Source organism: Montipora capricornis, chromosome 2 (assembly GCF_036669925.1).
Source record: "Montipora capricornis isolate CH-2021 chromosome 2, ASM3666992v2, whole genome shotgun sequence".
NCBI lineage: Eukaryota > Metazoa > Cnidaria > Anthozoa > Scleractinia > Acroporidae > Montipora > Montipora capricornis.
The window spans coordinates 35,654,417-35,673,423 of NC_090884.1; the positions used below are offsets into that span (position 1 = coordinate 35,654,417).

The 19,007-nt window shown below is 40.9% G+C and overlaps 1 protein-coding gene across 1 annotated transcript; it reads right to left on the minus strand.

The window, feature by feature from the left end:
• Window positions 1-285: 285 nt before the first annotated feature.
• Window positions 286-12,978, minus strand: LOC138020045 (interferon-inducible GTPase 1-like). The gene is made up of 2 exons (XM_068867044.1): window positions 12,644-12,978; window positions 286-2,690 (listed from the first exon to the last, which is right to left on the minus strand). Exons 1-2 carry the CDS (start codon window positions 12,853-12,855, stop codon window positions 1,679-1,681), a joined length of 1,224 nt encoding a protein of 407 aa, XP_068723145.1. The 5' UTR covers window positions 12,856-12,978; the 3' UTR covers window positions 286-1,678.
• Between the last annotated feature and the right edge of the window lie 6,029 nt (window positions 12,979-19,007).

Consider the following 19,007-nt stretch of genomic DNA (forward strand, 5'->3'; position numbering starts at 1 on the left):
TAAGAAGTTGTTGGCCCCAGGCCTTTCTCGGAAAATGATCATTTGAAGCTTGCCCTCTATTTGTGAGGTGATGATGTAGAGGTCCAATTTGCTTATACATGTAACTTGAAATCACTTTACTGAAAGATCATATCCTGGGGAAACAAGTAGGCTCAAGGTTTCAATAATATTCAGCTGCTTTTGCTATATACAGTAACACACAGTAACAACAATTTTTCCTGTTGATCAAGTTTCGATCGCCTTCTCGCTAAATTTGGTAAAAATACAACAGCGCGAAAACAAGTACGGTGACCCCATCTTTTAATTGCAGTTTTTAAAGTCCTGTGCATAAATATCAATTGTGCCAAGTTTGGCAGAAATCTGGATAGTACGTCATTTTCAAGGGAATTACCTTAAGCGCGCACAGAAATGTGCAAAGCATAACAAAGTACAATGGCTTGAACCAAAACCAGCAAAGAAATATGTCAGGCATCTCTAGCAGAACATCTCAAAAACGGATGACTACTAGTACGTCAACTAGCGAAACTGCCGCCGCAAGCAAAACCCCAATGATTTCTTTCCAGGGAGCTATAATAAGTGGAGGACAGTTTACGATCTCTGTCAACACACTCACCACTTCGCTAACCATTCAAACACGGGATGTCCATCCTGAAACAGTTTAAACCACCGAAAAGAAATGAAAGAGAATCCAAATTGACGAGTCCGACTCAGATTAAACTTTAGAACACATATTTTACGTTGTGCGCTTGCTATAATGTTGATTTTTAGCGTTATCGCCGTTTACAAAGCTTAAATCTTTGATGCGATTGCGACTTGAATCTGTGTAATAACAAATTGTCATTAAACAAGAATTAAATCTCTAAGGTCCCGTCCACACGAAGACGATTGTAAACGCAAACGCTAGTAAACGCATATTTTTATCTCCGTCCACACGAAGACGATCATCGTTTACGTAGCGTTTTCACCCGTCCACACGAAAACGCTCGTAAACGCATAAAACGATGTCATACACCGAACGCGCATGCGCTATCGAGTAAAAGTGCTTGTAGTTGTGGATACAATCTTGAGAGGTTTAGCCTTCTTCTTTTGTAGTTTTCCTGTTTATCGATTATTGCAAGATTCAATTGAATGCTCGCAATTATGCTTGAAATAAGCGCAAGCATGACACAGCTCAACACTCGTGTGTACGCCATCTTGGAAACGCACTCGATAAAAGAGACTGGCGCTGACATCTGACGTCAGCGTTTTCACAGCGTTTACGAAAATATACGTTTACGGCCGTCTACACGAAGACGCATAAACGGCTTTTTTTAAATTTATCGACTTTGGAGAGCGTTTTCGAATTTATGCGTTTACGGTGAGCGTTTTCATCGTCTTCGTGTGGACGGAAGGCCTGAACGCATAAAAACGTTTGCGTTTACTAGCGTTTGCGTTTACAATCGTCTTCGTGTGGACGGGGCCTAAGTGTGCATATAATTAACATGAAAACATAAAAAGTGTGCCCGATGGTATTTACTCACCTGTTGGTTTTCATCAGAAATCTCATTTGTTCGATTTCTGATACTTACCAACTTGTTTAAATCCCGTGCGGACACATTTTCAATGACGTACTCTATTTCTTTGACTACGAAATCCTAAGAACCAATTTGAAACTATAGCACACAGTTTTCACGAAAAGTTAGTCAATTTGTGATTCCAACTCAGCAGCTGTCTTTTCAGCAGCTTCCCTTATAACTGACAAGGCTGCATCTTCAACGGTTTTCAAAAGCGTATGCAACGCATAGCAGGTAGCACCATAGGACATACCACTGGCTACGACCGACCCGACAAAAGGGATTAAACGAACTGCTTCTTCAACGGCTGATTCAGTGGAATAAGACAAAAGAAATGCACTCAGGTTTCCCGCAGTCGAAATCCGCCAAGCGTTAACAACCTTTTCTTTGGTGGCAAGAGGAAGCCTCGCAAATTCAACAGAATCTGTCTCCGGCAGACCAAGTTGGGATCTGTAAAAGCGGAGCTCCGATAATATAAGAACGGCATCAACTCCGAAAGACAGCCCGGGCAAAGGAACAAAGGCAGCCAACGCAGATGCTGCAGCGACCTTCCAAATGCGGCTTTTCAGAGTATCAACTTTCCTCTGAAAAATTTCTGTCGAGGACTTCGTAATTGCTTTCCCAAGTGACAAGGTCATACTCTCTCGCTGATATCTTGACAAAGCATCTAGAATGGCCTGGGTTAGTCGGACAAAATCCCACTTGGCAGGTTCATGGTTGCTTATCAAAAACACATCTTTCTCATCTCTGAGTAGATCGCTGAGATTTTCCAAACAATTCCGTCGTATCTTGGTTAACATCGCTTCTTCATTGAATGACTTTTTTCTCGACTCAGCACGGACGTTTTCATCAATTTTTGTTCGTATGCAGAAAAAACTCTTTTCAATCGATTTGACTGTTTTAGCCAGCAGCAAGTCGTTCTCGGTGAATCGAGCGGCTGTGAGAATTAGAAAGGCATGGTACTTGTCCAATTGTACCTTTTGGACGTAGGTTTCCAGATCGGGGTAGTTAGGGGTGCCTATCCCTGGTAGATCCCAAAACTTTATGTTGGAGTTGCTTGGGTGATCATAGAGAGTTGGCTCTGCTGTGCATTCAGTTACATCGACTGGAGCTGCTCCTTCATCGTCATCACAGAGTCTAATAGGCGGAAACGTTTTTTAGGTTTAAGAAGAGCACATTGTATATATGGACCTTACTGCTTTTTACGTCGTTTTTTTTTTGGGGGGGGGGGGGGGGTGGTGTCTAGAGTGCATAGTTTGTATCCGACATCAGTCATCAAACGAGCTTCTCGCAAGGAAAATCTGTCATGCAATCCTACTGCTAGGAATTAGGGTATAGCTGCTTGTAAAAGCAGTCTCCAATCACCCTGAAACAATTATACAAACTGTTTAAACTTATCTTCGATAATGAACGAAATGATATATGAAACGAATCATATACTGAACTGCGGATATGGAATCAAGTAAAGCTATGATCCTCGCAGTTATGGACGCAATTTTAGCAATTGCGTAGAGAAGCCTGAACAATTCAGGACTTCAACGGGGAACTTGATGAACCCGCGACTTCGGGATACCCGTGCGACGCTCTAACCAACTGAGCTATAAAGCCACTGACGTTGGGAGCTGGTCATTTCTGGGTTCTAATTTCCCCGTGAGGAATGAATCAATGAACAAAATGATGTAGGAGGATCAAGTGCTTACTTTATTTACTTTATTTAAGACTAATAAATAAAACGGAGCTGGACAAGTAATAAATCATTCAAAAGGCTTCTCCGTTAAGCAGTATAATGGTCTAAATGTAATGCAGTTTGGAAAGATATAATTTTTTCAATGATGATAAAACTTAATTATTTGAGAAAGGTCATGTTCGGAGCTATTGTAATGTACCGCTAATTCACGTGTTCTTCTATTGTTGAGCATATTGGATTTATTGTCACGGGATCTAATTTTAAATTCAGTTGATGTAGAACCCACATATTGCAAATTACATTTAAAGCATGTTGCGAGGTAAATCACATGGATGAACAGGACAGTTTTTGTCGGATGGGATATTGTCTACCAGTGGCTGAGCTGTGGAATTTAGCAGTTTGAAGAAGGAAATTCTTACACAAGTCACACCTATCTTTTTTGCATTAAAACAACCGCCTTCTTCGACCGTCTGACTTGTAGGAGAGACGGTCGAAATTTAGAAGGTGCTAGAACTTCTTTGAGATTCTTAGTTCGGCGGTAGGCAGGGAAAACAGATTTAGCCGGAAAAAAATCAGTGATTTGAGGTGAAGATCTTTTGAATGTCTGGCAAAATGGGATTATAATCGAGTACCTTTTTTGCTTACACGTTCAAATCCTGGGATTTCAAGGGCCTTATCAAACTGTTTGTCAACTAAATCTGCCGGGTAATTTTGAGACTTAAGATTCCCTCTGTATTCTTCACATCTATTTTGCAAGAAATCATCGGTGGAAAAGTTGCGCTTAATTCTCAAGGCTACCCCACCCATAAGGAATTGCTCTTTTACAATGTGAACTAGAAAATGGCAAATAAAGGTGGCTATCAGTAGGTTTAGAATAATATTCAGTAGCAATTAACCCGTCCTTAATTAAGGTGTAAAGTAACTGAACATGCAAAAAACTATCAGAATACACCAATTCAGACTTAATGGTGGGGTACAGAGAATTCATGTAATCAGTAAATTCAAGTAGTTTTGGCAAATCTTGGGTCCAGAGGTCGAAAATATTATCTCTACACCTCCACCAGAGCATCGGTTTCCATTTACCTTCTTCTTTGGCTTTTTCATCGATTATGCCCATTGCTAAGACTGCAATCTTGGACAAAACATGTGAATTGGCGATACATTACGATAGCTCCGAACATGATATTTCTCAAATAAGATTTATTATCATTGAAAAAAATTATATCTTTCCAAACTGCATTACATTTAGATCAGTTACTGCTTACCAGAGAAGCCTATTGGATGACGCAAATATATTCACACTTAATCCGCATGGCCTTAACAAAAATCCAAAAATCGTATTAACCTACAACAACTAATTAAACTTTTTTACATATTCTTGCTTGGTAAATGAGTTGTTGCTTGTCCAGTTCCGTTTTATTTATTGGTTTTTATAAATAGTTTCATTTGTAAAGAGATTACTAGACTTGCCACAAGTCGACCTTACGAGAATCTCAAGAGAAAATGTTTTGGCGAGCGAAGCGTGATTTTTCGGACGCGAAGCAGATGAGCGAGCGACGAAGTCGCAAGAAGTCGATTCGTCTGGCTTGCAAGGTTTTCATTTGCCTTTCGCGCCAAAAAGGAGATGACGTCATCCGTCATTCGCAAGTCCTTTACTTGAATGACGCAATCCGACGAAAACAATCGAACATATTTGTTTCTCCTAATCGAAAGAGGAAAATTGTTTACTTTGTGCTAGAGGTATCAGAATCAACGACGAAATAAAACGCAAGCTTATTTCAATTTCGAGCCACCGCTTGGAAAGATCTCCAGTGACACTTTTTGGACCAACACTTTGTGCCGTATTAAATTATGCTGACAGAAACGAAACACTAGTTCGGAAGATTAACAAAGTAAGGAAAAGCTTCGAATCGTCAAGAAAGTCAATTGATTACACTCATGAAAGATCAGGTAGGCTTCAGGTGTAGGAAACGTGCAAGACCGGGATTAAAAGACATGCTAGACCGGAAATAGATGGTTTTCAATCACCTGATGAGACGGCCAAGTTGATGCACAAAACAATAGCAAATTCATGTTTTGCAAGAGTCAAATTCCCAAAAGATCTTTTTCTCTATTTTTTTGTGCACCAACATGGCCGCTGTGACGTCAGGTGAAAACCATCTATAAAAGTAGAGATACATCTCAGTGAAACTTACCATTTAAGGCCTGTTTACATAGAGGAAGAGTGCCCCAGCTAACCGAATAACCCGGCTAACCGAGCTACTCTGGGAGGGCTAACTTTTCATACGTTTCTTCAGAAAACGCATTGAAGCGTTTACATGCTAGACAGGGTAGCCCGCCTACCCGGGGCACCCTGTCTACTTGCCCGGGCTACCCGGATAGGCGGGATAGCTTATTGCCATGTAAACGGTTCGTACCGGGCTATCCCCGCCAGCCGAGGTGAGATAAACCGCGAAAACACGCGGTGCGAGGTAAACGTTTTCGTCGTTACCATTTGCCAGTGTTATCTGCTGAACAGCATGACAGTCAATCTGAAGAGATCAATGAAATATAAATAGATGAGTCTCAGGCAGAGAGCAGGCCCGTGCCCGTGCAGGAAGCTGAAAGAAGATGTCAAATAACCAGCGTTACCAAAACAAAACCGATGCGGTTACAAATGAAACCGCGTTCGTGTAACGGCTAGCCCGGTTAGGTGGGGCACCCTCCCTCCATGTTAACAGGCCCCTAGCGATGCAATGACTCTCATCGATGAAGACACATTTTAAAATATTTTGTTTCAGTCGACGAAAAATGTGTTGATAGTTGTTGAGAATCGCCACGGGAATTCCAAACACCAGTTTATAGTTAAAGCCGCTGTTACACTTTGAAACGTTTATCGGAAACTTGTGTGCAACGGCGCTGCGAAACAAGTTCAGGAGGCATTGCCGTGTAACATAGATTGAAACTCGACGTTGAAACTGGTCTCGAAATGTTGTTTACATGGCCTTTGCCGGTTTCTTATTGGTTTATGCGGCTTAGCGTAACAAGACCGAGCGAGACAAGTTTCACGAAGAGGTGTTACACGGTGAAACTAGGGAGCCTCCCTCGGTAATTTTATTTGTTCAGAAAAGCTGATTTATGAAGGGACTGCTCGCAGTCTACGGTGAAACTCTTGTTTTTATCACCACTGCGATTGCTGCGACCGTTGCAGAAGTAGAAAGTGGTTGTACTTGTCATGAAACTTGTCTTGCACCTATGTTACCACAGGCAGCCCAGACTCGGAGGGTAAAAAATTATAAGGATTTGTATGGGAAGCTCGATAATAAACTGAAAAAGATATTTGCACGCAAAAGTTCTCCACAAAAAGCCGTACTTTATTGTCGCGGTGACTTTCTCGCTTTTTGTGTGGTTACTTGCTTAATTGAATGCGATTTGAGCGACTTCTCAAATTCCCGGGTTGTCACTCGTACCTAAATAAAGGAAAGGCTGAAAAGTAATTTCTACAATCTTGGACAAAAAGAGTTGAGAATATTAAAAACAGGGGTTATATATTTTGCTCACTACGTCCTCAATATCGCACATTATTTACCACCCCCCTCCCCCTTACAACCAATGCTGAAAGCCCCGGTTCGACATGCTTTGTTTCGTCTAGCAACATTGATCGGGGGGAGGGGGGGGGGGGATAGGGGGCAAAAAGAGAGCTTCTTTTTCATACTTGTGGTCCTTCGAGGCTCGCTTACAACGAATTTTGACACAGCTGGCCAACCGTTCACCTGAGCCTCGATACGGTGAGAGCAAATAAGTAAACGGTTGATAAGCCGAGTCAAAATTCGTTGTAAGCGAGCCTCGAAGGATTTTGAAAATTTGAATATCCTTCGCTGTTTTTCAGAAATGGATGCTCGCTGGAACTTGAAACTTGCTCAAAGAGAAGTAAAGTTATCCATTTGGTCATCGCCGGAGTTTGAGCGTCACTGATGCCGGAGACGTGTGATTTTGTCGGCGAGATGCGAGGTAAGCTAGAAATTACTTTCCAGCCTTTCCTTTATTCAGGGGCGAGTGACAACCCGGGAATTTGAGAACTACCTTAAATCGCATTCAATCACAGGCAGACAACCTGACAACCGTAAGGATGCGAAAGCGCGGGACGTCACGTTATTTTGAGACAGTTGTAACGGCCGATTCAACTGATCGAGGAATTTAGGCGGCTCTGCAACCTCAAAATCCTGCTCGATTTTCAAGCTTCGCTCAGGTTTTTGTTATTGCCAGATGGTGTGGACAGAAGTCATGCACCATTAAATTTGATCAACAAATTAACCAAGCAAAAAGCGCAGATTAATAATTTTCTCTCTCTTGGGGGAAATCTGTGCTTTTTGATTGGTTAATTTGATTTTGATGACGGTTATCAAATTCCAATGAGCGGTGTCCGGATCATCTGACAATAACAAAAACCTGAGCGACGCTTGAAAATCAAGCAGGATTTTGAGATTGCAGAGCCGTATAAATTTGATAATTTTTGGCACGATGCTAGTAAAATTATCGACGTTCTACGTACGAGCCCAAGGTTGGGAGGCCAGCGACCTTTAGAAGTGGGAGAAATTCGGCTAAGTTCTGGAGGCACTCGGCCGTGAGCGGTCTTGGAAGTTGCACGCTTTGTCTATTTATATCACAGGCAGACCACTCTATGTGTTCGTGGTTTAATATATTTATTTTATTTATTTAATCAATTTGCCAACAAAGGCAGGTGACAACACAATAGAACATTAAGTCCCCTACAAGGTGTATCACCCACCCAACCCAACCCACACAATGTACATAAAAACTAACTACACCAATCCCTCCCCGCTGGTAATTTCTAAAAGATTAAGAAGAGAAAAATAATAATAATAGTGATTCAACAAAAACATCTAACTAAACTATTAATCCTACGACATTTACAGCAGACAAGTTTGAAAGTACGCACGTCATCAGCATCGAATACAACACGTAATCTATAGTGAAGTAGAATGTTTTAAACTTATTTTTTAAAACATTAACATTAGATTCAGATTTTAGATCAGAAGGTAAGGCATTCCATAAATTTGGTATTCTTACAAAAAACGAATCTCTAAAAAGAGATGTCTTAGCATAAACATTTTTAAGGAAAACCCCAGAGGCACCGCGGCGCGAGCTCCCTGTACAAAAGGAAACGTAATTATCAATGCAAATATTTCTATACCTTACTTTGGATTTAAAAAAGAACAGTATGTCTGGATATTCAAGCCAATAATTAATAGGTAATAACTTAAGGCTAGAAAATGTCTTTGTAAGATAATTTAAGGTTCTTGCATATAAATCGTGAAGCACGTCTTTGGACTTTCTCAACCTCCATGATCCACTCATCATCAGCATTGATGTTTGAGGGGCCCATACTTGAGAGCAATGACAAAGATGAGAACGTACTAAGGAAATGTACAGCAGCTTAAGCGCATCTTTATTGATTATTCCGGCACAGCTCCTCTTAATAAAACCAAGCATAGGGTTTGCTTTAGCAGTCACGTATCTAACATGGTTAGACTACTTTAAGGCTGGTGCTGTCAAGAGATAAGAGCGCACTAGGCTGATACGCTTTCTTGAAACCCTAAGGTTCTCACATTTAGACGGCTGAAAATTCATCTCATTAGCCAAGGACCAGCATAGGAGGTTATCTAAATCACCTTGAATAACATCAAAGTCTCCGATTGACTCCATACATTTATAGCATTTTGAATCATCAACAAACATTGCTAGGGTAGATCCGGTTGCAAGGACCCCTGAGGAACTCCATATTTCAGTGACATCTTTCCAAGCCGAGCATAGTCCATTGATGACAACACGCTGAAGACGGCCATGAAGATAACTTTTAAACCACTTTAGCAAGGGGTCGCAAATACCGTAGCACTCTAGTTTCGTCAGCAACTTCGTGTGACATACAGAGTCAAGAGCTTTTTCAAAGTCTAAGTAGATAAGATCAGATTCAAGGCCTTTATCTAAAGCTTGACCAATTTCATGGATAACTTGAAGAAGTTGAGACGTACAGGACTTGCGTGATTTAAAGCCATGTTGAAGCGAGTAAATAGAGTCCTTGATGAACGGAACCAGACGGAATGCAACACAGTGTTCCTGAATCTTAGATACCACTGGCAGCAAAGAGATAAGACGATAGTTACTCACTTGATCTTTATCATTTTTCTTATGAACCGGAGCAAGGTTAGCGCATTTCCATTGAGTAGGGTGAAGCCCACTGCGCGGACCAAAGTTTATGAAACGAAGAGAATCTATGAAGGTTATGAATAAAGCTCTGAAAATTGCACATTCAAATCACAACTCGGTCTGAATATCCCGGTTAAGACAAGAGAGGGAGACTCTCCCTCTCTTGTCTTAACCGTCACCGGCCAAAAGTAATTTCGTTATAAGACGGCCCAAGAAGGCGAAAAAACACCATACATAAGTCGATTAAGGTTTCATTTAACTTTATTGGGATATTCAGACCGAGATGTGATTTAGATGTGCAATTTTCAGAGCTATATTCATAACCCTAATAGATTCTCTTCGTTTCATGTAAACATATATTAAACCACGAACACATAGAGTGGTCTGCCTGTGTTTATATTGTATGTGGCGACGCATGTGATCTGAAGACGAAATCGAAGCGTCCCAAAAACCCATCGAATCACTCAGGACAACGCAGAAAATAGTGAGTGAGTGAATTTTATTTATCTGGCTGTCCATAAAATGAATTTTCGAAAAGAAAAAAGGCGATTTGAAGATTTTATGGAACATTTTCCTCGATCAGTTGAAGCTGCCGTTACAACTGTCTCAAAATAACGTGACGTCACGCGCTCTCGCATCCTTAAGGTTGTCTGCCTGTGATTCAATCAGGCAAATAACCCCACAAAAGCGAGAAAGTCACCACGCAAACAAAGTACGCCTTTTTTTGTGGAGAACGTTTGCGTGTAAATGTCTTTTTCAGTTTGTTATCGAGATTCCCATACAAATCCTTATAATTTTCTACCCTCCGAATCTGGGCCGCATGTGATGTTTAATACACGGTGCAATGCCTCCTGAAACTTGTTTCGCAGGGCGTTGCAGGAAAGTTTCAGCTAAAAGTTTCAACTTGTAACAGAGGCTTAAGATTTAAAATGTCATCATACTGTTGTTTTGAACAATCGTCTCCTGCACATGACGCCCTAACGCCACGACAATTGAGGCTAGAGACCAGATCTTTCATGAGTGAAATCAGTGGGACAATAGACCCTTCCACGGTTTTTGGCGCCATATTGGTTGGGGGACAAACACAGCTGAATTTACAGTAAATGTATGGGAATTTGGCCGACTTTGAACCGCTGTAGCACCGCTAAAAAGAGACGAAAATTCCACCTTTTGCCACTACTTTAAATATTTTTATTGATATCATTCATTCAACAGAAAATAAGGCCATTAAGGAAGGTATAACGTCTGTAAATTCAAAAACAAATCTTCTCATGTTGCCTCTAATTTCGGGGCAATTTGCTGTGATGATTTTAGAAGGGTTTGTACGGAATCCTAAAAACTCGTTTATGATCGTTGTAGCGTGAATCTGTTCTTTATATTTCATGAAAATAATCTCAGCATAAATGTCTTTTTTAAGACACTATCACTGTGGAAATCCGCCTCTTTTTAGCGGCGCTACAGCGGTTCAAAGTCGGCCAAAATCCCATACATTTACTGTAAATTTAGCTGTGTTTGCCCCCCCAACCAATATGGCGCCAAAAACCGTGGAAGGGTCTATTTATGCGAAGACGATAGCGTTGCAATCCTCTCCTAGTAAACGATCAAAAGCGTACGGGGCTGCAATAGCTCAAAGTTCAGACTTTTCCCAGCTCCGTTTGGAGCAGACACAAACACATCTAAAACAACAGATCGGATTAAGGGATCTTTTGGAAAAAGACTACTACCGATCGCAACACTGGAAGCAAGATAGATATGCTTGAATTGTTTTCCTCTGATAGTCACACAATAGACCTCTTTAGCTTGTACATTTTGTTTTCCCATTTCAGACCACGTGATGTTACTCTAGGGAAAACTTTCTAATGTCGTCCTATGTACGTGGAATATGTACGCATAACTTACGAAAAAACAAAAGGAAAATTCCCTTGAGAACATCATGTGGTCTGAAATGGGAAAACAAAACGTACAAGCTAAAGAGGTCTATTAGTGGCCTTGGCCTTGAAAATCACGCTTCACTGCGTGTGGCAAATTTTGTCCCCTGGGGTCCACAAGGACTAATCTGATTGGTCAAAGCTCAGCGACCCGTTTTTGGGTCGCTAAAATTGGCCCCAATCAAAGGACAAAAGGAGGCTCTGCTCTCAGGGTGCTTGTTTCATAACTTTTGTCATTTGTTTTTTCTTACACAACTGTTATCTTGCTTGTAATTTAAACCTTTTTTCATTTCTTAAATAAGTTAAAGCCAGTACCTCAGTTACACACAACCATTGAAAATAGTTTTTAGTTTTTAACGAATGTTTGAAGAAGGCTGAACAGCCGAAACGTCCATTAAATCGAGTCGGACCGGTAAGGAGTTCACCCCACTACATATCGCACTGCCAAATTAGGGAATGATCATTTTCTGGTGGCGTAACATGGCGTCACATTTATACTAGAGACGCATAATCCGTCCAGACGAGTTATCCGTCTAGTGTAAAGACGGGACGAACTACATGAGACGAATATTTCGTCTTGGACGAACTTGGGCAAACATTTTTTCTGCGTCTGTTAAATTCGTGTAGTATAAAGACGGGCACTAGACGCATAATGCGTCTGGACGAACTTTCCAGTTTAGTGCGTCTTCGAGGACGCACTAAAATAGATCTTCGTCCTGATACATAATGCGTCTTGTGGCCGTCTTTATACTAGACGAATTTAACAGACGCAAAAAAAATGTTTGCCCAAGTTCGTCCCAGACGAATTATGCGTCTCTAGTATAAAAACGGACATTTTTCCCTACGAGTTTTGTCCAAGATTGTAGGCTTACAGCTGAAAATCAAATTAAATTTATATGATAGATATTATACTTTCTAATTCTTGATTGCATGCATTAAATATTAAATCAGTTGTGACCTGGAGGTTACGAACTTAATTTTGTTTTTTCTCTCCGCTGAAAGTGAAACCAAACAAAAGCGGAAGTTTGAAATCGAGACAAGAAAATCTGGGAGCTTTCCACAAAAATTACATTTCCTCATAATTCGGGGGGAATTCGACATATTACACTATACAATTTTATTCATGCACGGTATTCGACCTTTCAAGTTGTGTTCGAATTCCTGCAAAGAGCCGCTTTCATACATTGATTTTTGCGTATGGGTTATGCAACTATGTTTTTCTGTTGTAGGCAGATAAACCGCATTTATCACCTTTTAAATGAACTTACTCTCGTATAGCGTTGATAAAGCTTGACTTCCCAACGCCCGAGTCACCAGTAACTGCGATATTCACCTCCACCTCTCGCCACTTTTCGAGCCTCTTCCGTAAGAACTCTTCAATATTGGAAACGCCATTCTCATCGATTTCACGCTTAAACTCTTCCTTTTCGCCTTCGACCCAATTGTCGTCACCAAAAACAGGACTTGCAAACTCTTCCATTGTAAAACAAGGTGATTTACAGTGTGAGCGATGGGGATTGAGCTGAGAAGCGCCTCATTCCAATGTGACGTCTAGCTTCGCTTTGGTGATCATGACTTGCAAAATGGCGGCTGAGTAATGGCCTGAAAGCAGGCTCTTCCGTTGAAATGGCCTGAGGGTCGAAATATAGGGGCTTGGTTACTAGTTTCGAGACGAACCAAGCCCCTACATATTTCGACCGCTGAGTAACGCGTTAAAAATACTCACACAATGTGTGCATGTATCACGGCTAAACAGTGCGATCATCAAAACTTATGTTTGGGATAACGTGATTCGGTGGTTACAGAAATTAGGAAGACCTTAGACAGCAATGACCAGAACCGGTTGCTGACCAGCGGTTTTCGTTAAAACAATGGTTTGCTGGGGGTGCTCAGTCTCGCGGGCTCAGAAAACCTGGTTGTGGTCATTGTTATTTAAGGTTTTTCCAGAAATTAACCACAATCTTGGGAATTCAGTACATCCCTCCTACCAAAAAAAAATGTTTTTGCCCATCGTTTTCACTCTCACGCAACAAATTGAAAAAAAGCCAACAACTTTGATTCTTGTAGGAAACAAATTTATAAACCACCTCTCCAATTCTCAGGTATGTGCAGTGCATCGTTTCTGGGTTATTTTTCGAAGCGTTTCATGCATTTAACTTAATATTTTGCATGAAGACGACTGGAGGCCGGTAATCAACGAAAAGATCTGGAGTTCACTTTTCGCTCATGAAATAAAATGTATGTGCATGAACACATCTCCTAATGTACTTAAAAGGCTCAAACTGCTAAAATTCATAGGGATAGACAATTCTTTCAACCAAATAGCTTTGCATCATTGTGTCACGCACGGTGACAATTCAGAAATTCAAAACGCTGTATTTTGAAAACGAAAGACATCGCTGAACTGGAAACTTGCAAAAGATCGATTTCTTTGAAATCTACAACCTTAGAAATTTGACGACGTCACTGTGAAAATGCGACGTCTGTCAGCAAAGAAAGAGATACAGCAGATTTGACCGCAAGAATTTTATGTTTCATTCAGTCTATCCATCCCAGTATCTAGGATGGAATCGTTCAATTCTGTACTTTCTCAAATCCCATAATACACCTCCTCTATCCCCCATAATTGTGCATAATCATTGTTTTCGATTTCTCTTGGGACATGAAGATGTCTCAAGAGAAATCGAAAGCAATGCCTATGCATTTTTTTTTCTTGTGGGGGGGGGGGGGGGGGTAGAAGAAGTGCGTTACGGGATTTGAGAAAGTAGAGAATTTTGAGTTCGTCGTGTTTATTTTTTGCGATGTTTTAGGTTCGTGTATTCATAAGTTTGTTTTCATCTGGAGGATGTTTACATTATCACTTACAACCTCTACTCTGATTGACAATTTACGTTACTGCGTGAATACGCAAAGTTTCTGAGGAAACGAAAGAAAAAACAAAGTTTGCACTGTCATGATTCCAACAAGCCGACGAAGTTTGCATCGCGGAAACCCCGAAATTCCGATTTCTACTCGGTTTCTCCAATTGCTTATCGGTGTCCCGATCGCTTCTGACGGGAAAAAATCGACCAATCGATGTCCACCTACGGAAATTGACGTCAAGTCGGTGACCCGATTGCTGCTAACAAAATCAATCGGAATGGTCTTGTGCTGACAATAGTGTCACAAGCCCTGACACATAAAAACGTTCAGTCTGACCAACATTTAAAGAAGCGAGCTTTCGACTGTCGAACTACAGTCCGAGTTCAACGGGCTAAAAGACTAGTGTAAAACACGCTATATGTATACAACAAACGGCGTGTAGTGATTAACATAACAATGAGTAAAAAATTGAATTGAAATCATAGACATATGAATAGTAATGGTAGGCTAAATTTAACTGTCCTATTGTTTCTTGAGAAGACTACGGTGCAGTGTTCCGGTATGGTCTTTGATTTGGGCAAGTACTTAAACATCGAACGCCGGAATGCCGGAATACTTAAACACGGAACGGGTGTGAAAAATAGCAGAACCTCTCACCTCATGGTCCTTCTCACCACTTGAAATGAATGGCTTAGTACAGAGTACACCATTTTCAGTGATTGTGGTTAACTCTCACAACTGAGAACGCACCAAGCAATACGTATCCCCAGGAGCCCATTACCCGGAGCTTCCATCTGTATTGTACCCTTGAGTCAACCCTGTCCCGTATCTTTCTATTTTTAGAACTACTACATTTTGACGTATGTGACTGAGAACATACGTGAAGTGGTTCACAATGAATGGCTGACCATAGGTCTCTTATGATCAGCTATTGTGAAAAACACCCAGTAAAGCTCCCCTGTGAGGTGCTTCTAATTTAGAATACGGGGCAGGGTTGACTCAGAGGGTTAATATGGAAGATGGAGACTCCCGGTAATGGGCTCCTGGTAACCCCAAATCAAGCCCAGTAAAATGGTAATACAATTCAGACTAATTGCGTGCTTATTATCCTTACAAATTATCAACGAAACAATGACACCTGTCTTACACCGGTTGGAATAATAAGGAGGAATCTTTAACAAATCTTTGCTTTCACAAATTTCAAGGTGTACCTTAAAAAATTTTATCATTACTTCATATTAATTTTCTCTTCCCTTCCTTCCCTTCATATTAATTTTCTCTTCCCTCCATTTTCTTATTTCAAGTGACCTCATCTCTATGCTTTTGTTGTTGTTATTTTTGTATTTGACTGTCTTTTATCCTTATATTTGTGCCTCCCTGAATCGACATTTTTTCCTTTATTTATCCATAATTCTTTATTCTGCCTCCTACCTGTACCTGGATTAACATTTTAGTTATTTTCGAGGGGCCATGGTACCTCAGTTACCTCTATTTACGTGTGGTGCAAGTAAACTATTTCTGTTGTTTATGTTCTTTTGTTGTTCAGTTGCCCAGTAACGGATGACTTTTCATAATTATCCAAATGGAGGGAATATTATCATGCATGCAATTCCTCTGAATTGCTTCACGATGTTGGGTTTGATTTGGGGCTACGTATCACGGCTGCGTTCTGAGTTGTAAGAGTATTACACCACAATCACTGGAAATGGTGTACTCTGTAACAAGACATTCATTTCACGTGGACCTGGTGAGAAGGACCATGAGGTGAACTATTCTTCTATTTTTCACACCGTTCCGTGTTTAAGTATTCCGACGTTCCAGCATTCCGGCATTCAGCGGCGTTCCATGTTTAAGTACTTGCCTTTGTATAATTGCTGTCAGCGTTGTTTGTGCTTGCGTTTCAAGATTTTTCTTTGAAAAAAGTTGAACACAGTTGATTACCCGTCCGTTGTTAAAATCCATTTTTTGATTTTATGTCCATGCATGGTTAGCGATGTTTGTTCCTTTTGCGTGGAGCCGGGTGTGGAACCTATATTGATTTCTTTTTTCTTGTTTCGAACGATCTTCCGGTTTCTTCAATGTAACAGCATGAGCAATCCAATACCTCTTACTAACCGAGTTCGAGGTCGGTACTGTAAGTTATGGACCGAGTTTTTTCCCGTTGATTTATGGCCCATGCAAGCGCGAAGCGCGCGGGCCATAAATCAACGGGAAAAAACGAGGATCCGTAACTTACAGTACGGACCGAGAAAACGAGGTTAGTAAGATATTTATTATATCTCTGAGGCTAACAGGCGCGCGGGCAAGGAAACTAGTCAAAGTGAAGCGGAAGGTTCAACTGCCACAAAGAATGCCGTGCCAAAATCCCAAAAACTAAATCTTCTTGGCTGTTAAGTTTGAAATAGTTGCTTGCAAGATTCAAACAGTTTTCAGTACAAGTTTATGCAACAGAAATGACATGAAAAACTCGCTAGATGATGTTTCGTCGAAATTTTAAATTTAACGGGCTGTAGAGCGGGCCGTACTGCAGAATACGGTCCGCTAATTTAGCCAATTACAGCGCGCGTACTATCTGAGAGATATAATAAATACAATTAATTTTATAAACGACGTCGGTTTGTTCAACTTATCAATAGGCAGCCTGTCTTTGGGTGAAGGAAATTCTTGTTCGAAGCGTTTGTTGTTTTTGACTTATATGTCGTGTTTTTTGAGAATTCTTGTGAGGGACTCGGTTAGTCCTCGACTGTATGGTAGAATAGTGTCGTTTTTCTCAGTGTCCGGAGGGTCTGTCCATGCGAAAAACATGCCGACAAGTTCTTCACGGTGTAGAAATCGACTTGCTCTTGTATTTTTGTTTTTTGAATTATTTTAGAAATAAAGGATAACCGTTGGATGATAAGGCGGCGGTGACGTGTATGATTTCTCCAGCTTTCCCCTCTTCGGTGGTCGGTAATTTCATGGCACGGTGGAAAAGTGTTTCGGCGGCGCTTGTTTAAGTTGTGTTCCTTGTCGTGATGTGAGTGAAAATCCAGACGTCTTTCCATAGGATGCATACAAAACATGGACCCCAGGTCCATGGACCAACCCCTGTAGACCCGGTCCATGGGTTCCTTTATGGATCCCGTCCATGTACTATCCCTGTGGACCACCCCTCATCATTATGCATCTATGGTACGTTTTACAAGCAGAAAAATACGGAAGAGATCCTCGCACTTCTCTGGACAATTTAAGCAGGACCCCATGACTAGGAGCGAACAACTCCCTTACTAAGCTCATATTAACTACCTTTTCCGCAAAAAGCAAAGACAGTTTCGGTGACGCCACTGTATGACGTCAAGGTAGCTCCTTGTGATTGGTCTTCGGGCTCCTTCGGGAGTCTCGTTCAAGGGAAATTCAATCCAAAAATAAATCGCGGCCTTTGAAAACAAAAAACGCCGTGACAGGAATATAGGGCTGTGGTTCGCTCCCAGTTATGGGCTACTGATTTAAGCAATTGTTTCTTATAGACACCTCTATAATCCATAATCAGATTATGGCTTCTGATCAGATGGGATGAATATACATTCATTTCATTCATCGAGTCCTTCACCGGAGCAAATGAATGAACCCAACTGAGTGGCTTCAAAGCTCCGTTGGTAGATCATTGCACTGGCATCGCAGAGGGCATGAGTTCGAATCCCGTCGGAGCAACCTGAAATTTTCATGTTTCTCTAAGAGACAATCGTTTAATTGTCCACGTAAGTGCAAGGATACATTCTCTCTCTTGTCTAAAGATTTTTTTGCCGGCATCGTTGATGTTAGACCACTTGAATCTTTCTGAAATGTCAAACGACATATACAAAGCAAGCTGCTGGGACTGTGACGATCTCTTCATTGGAAAGACTAAAAGAAGATTACATGACAGAAAATTAATTAAAACTCACTGTCAACAAGTCCTAATAGATGATGACGTGATGTCTGAAGGCTCTAAAAATAACTTGTAAAGTTCATCATTCAGCCATCGCCGACCGTATCACAATGACTGAACACAATATCAACTGGGACAATTTTGATATTATTGCATAGGGAAAAACAGATTATCATTGTAAAATGAAAGAGACATTGCATATCCAAGAGCTAAAGCCCTCGATGAATTCAAACGTTAGCAGCGAGAAGTTGTTACTATATTAGGAACAATCAACACCTGCCAGTGCTTTTTTGTTATTTTAAGGTCGTTTGTCATGTTAATATAGACCCACATTGCAGATCTCTTTATTTCGTATATAAGAGTAATAATAGCAATGGGCACTTAAGAATATTTCCGGAATGGAACATCAATTCGCAGTGATATGTTGCTCAAAGTAAACCTGTGAGGAAGAAGAAGATTCAGTTTACTCGCCAACTGTGAGGGGAAAAAACCTCTAAGATCTAAAATCTGCTGCTGACTTTAAAAAAAATTCAGAATTGAATCGAAACTAAAATAGGACAAACCGAAAGAATCGGAAGTCGTGACCTTCAAACAACATTTCCTTAACTGGCAATTCGTACGACTCGTTGCATTGAGATCGCTTCTAAAAAAGAATTACTCCCTTATTCTGGCAAGTTTTTTAAAGTTCAGTTCCTTTTCTTTGTTCTTACGGCTTGTTCGGGAGCTCACATGAGCTCAAAGTATAGGTCAAAACGTGACAATCATACTTCCGACCGTGACGCGCACCTGAGCCTGCTAAAAGGGAGAGTCCCAAAAAACAATTATTATAAGTTTACAACCAATTTGACGGCAGCCTCAGCGAT

Coding starts and splice junctions, on each gene's coding strand:
- LOC138020045 (XM_068867044.1), bottom strand. CDS start 12,855: ATGGAAGAGTTTGCAAGTCCTGTTTTTGGTGACGACAATTGGGTCGAA. Junction 2,691..12,643: donor TTTATCAACGCTATACGAGA/GTAAGTTCATTT, acceptor TCCGCCTATTAG/ACTCTGTGATGACGATGAAG.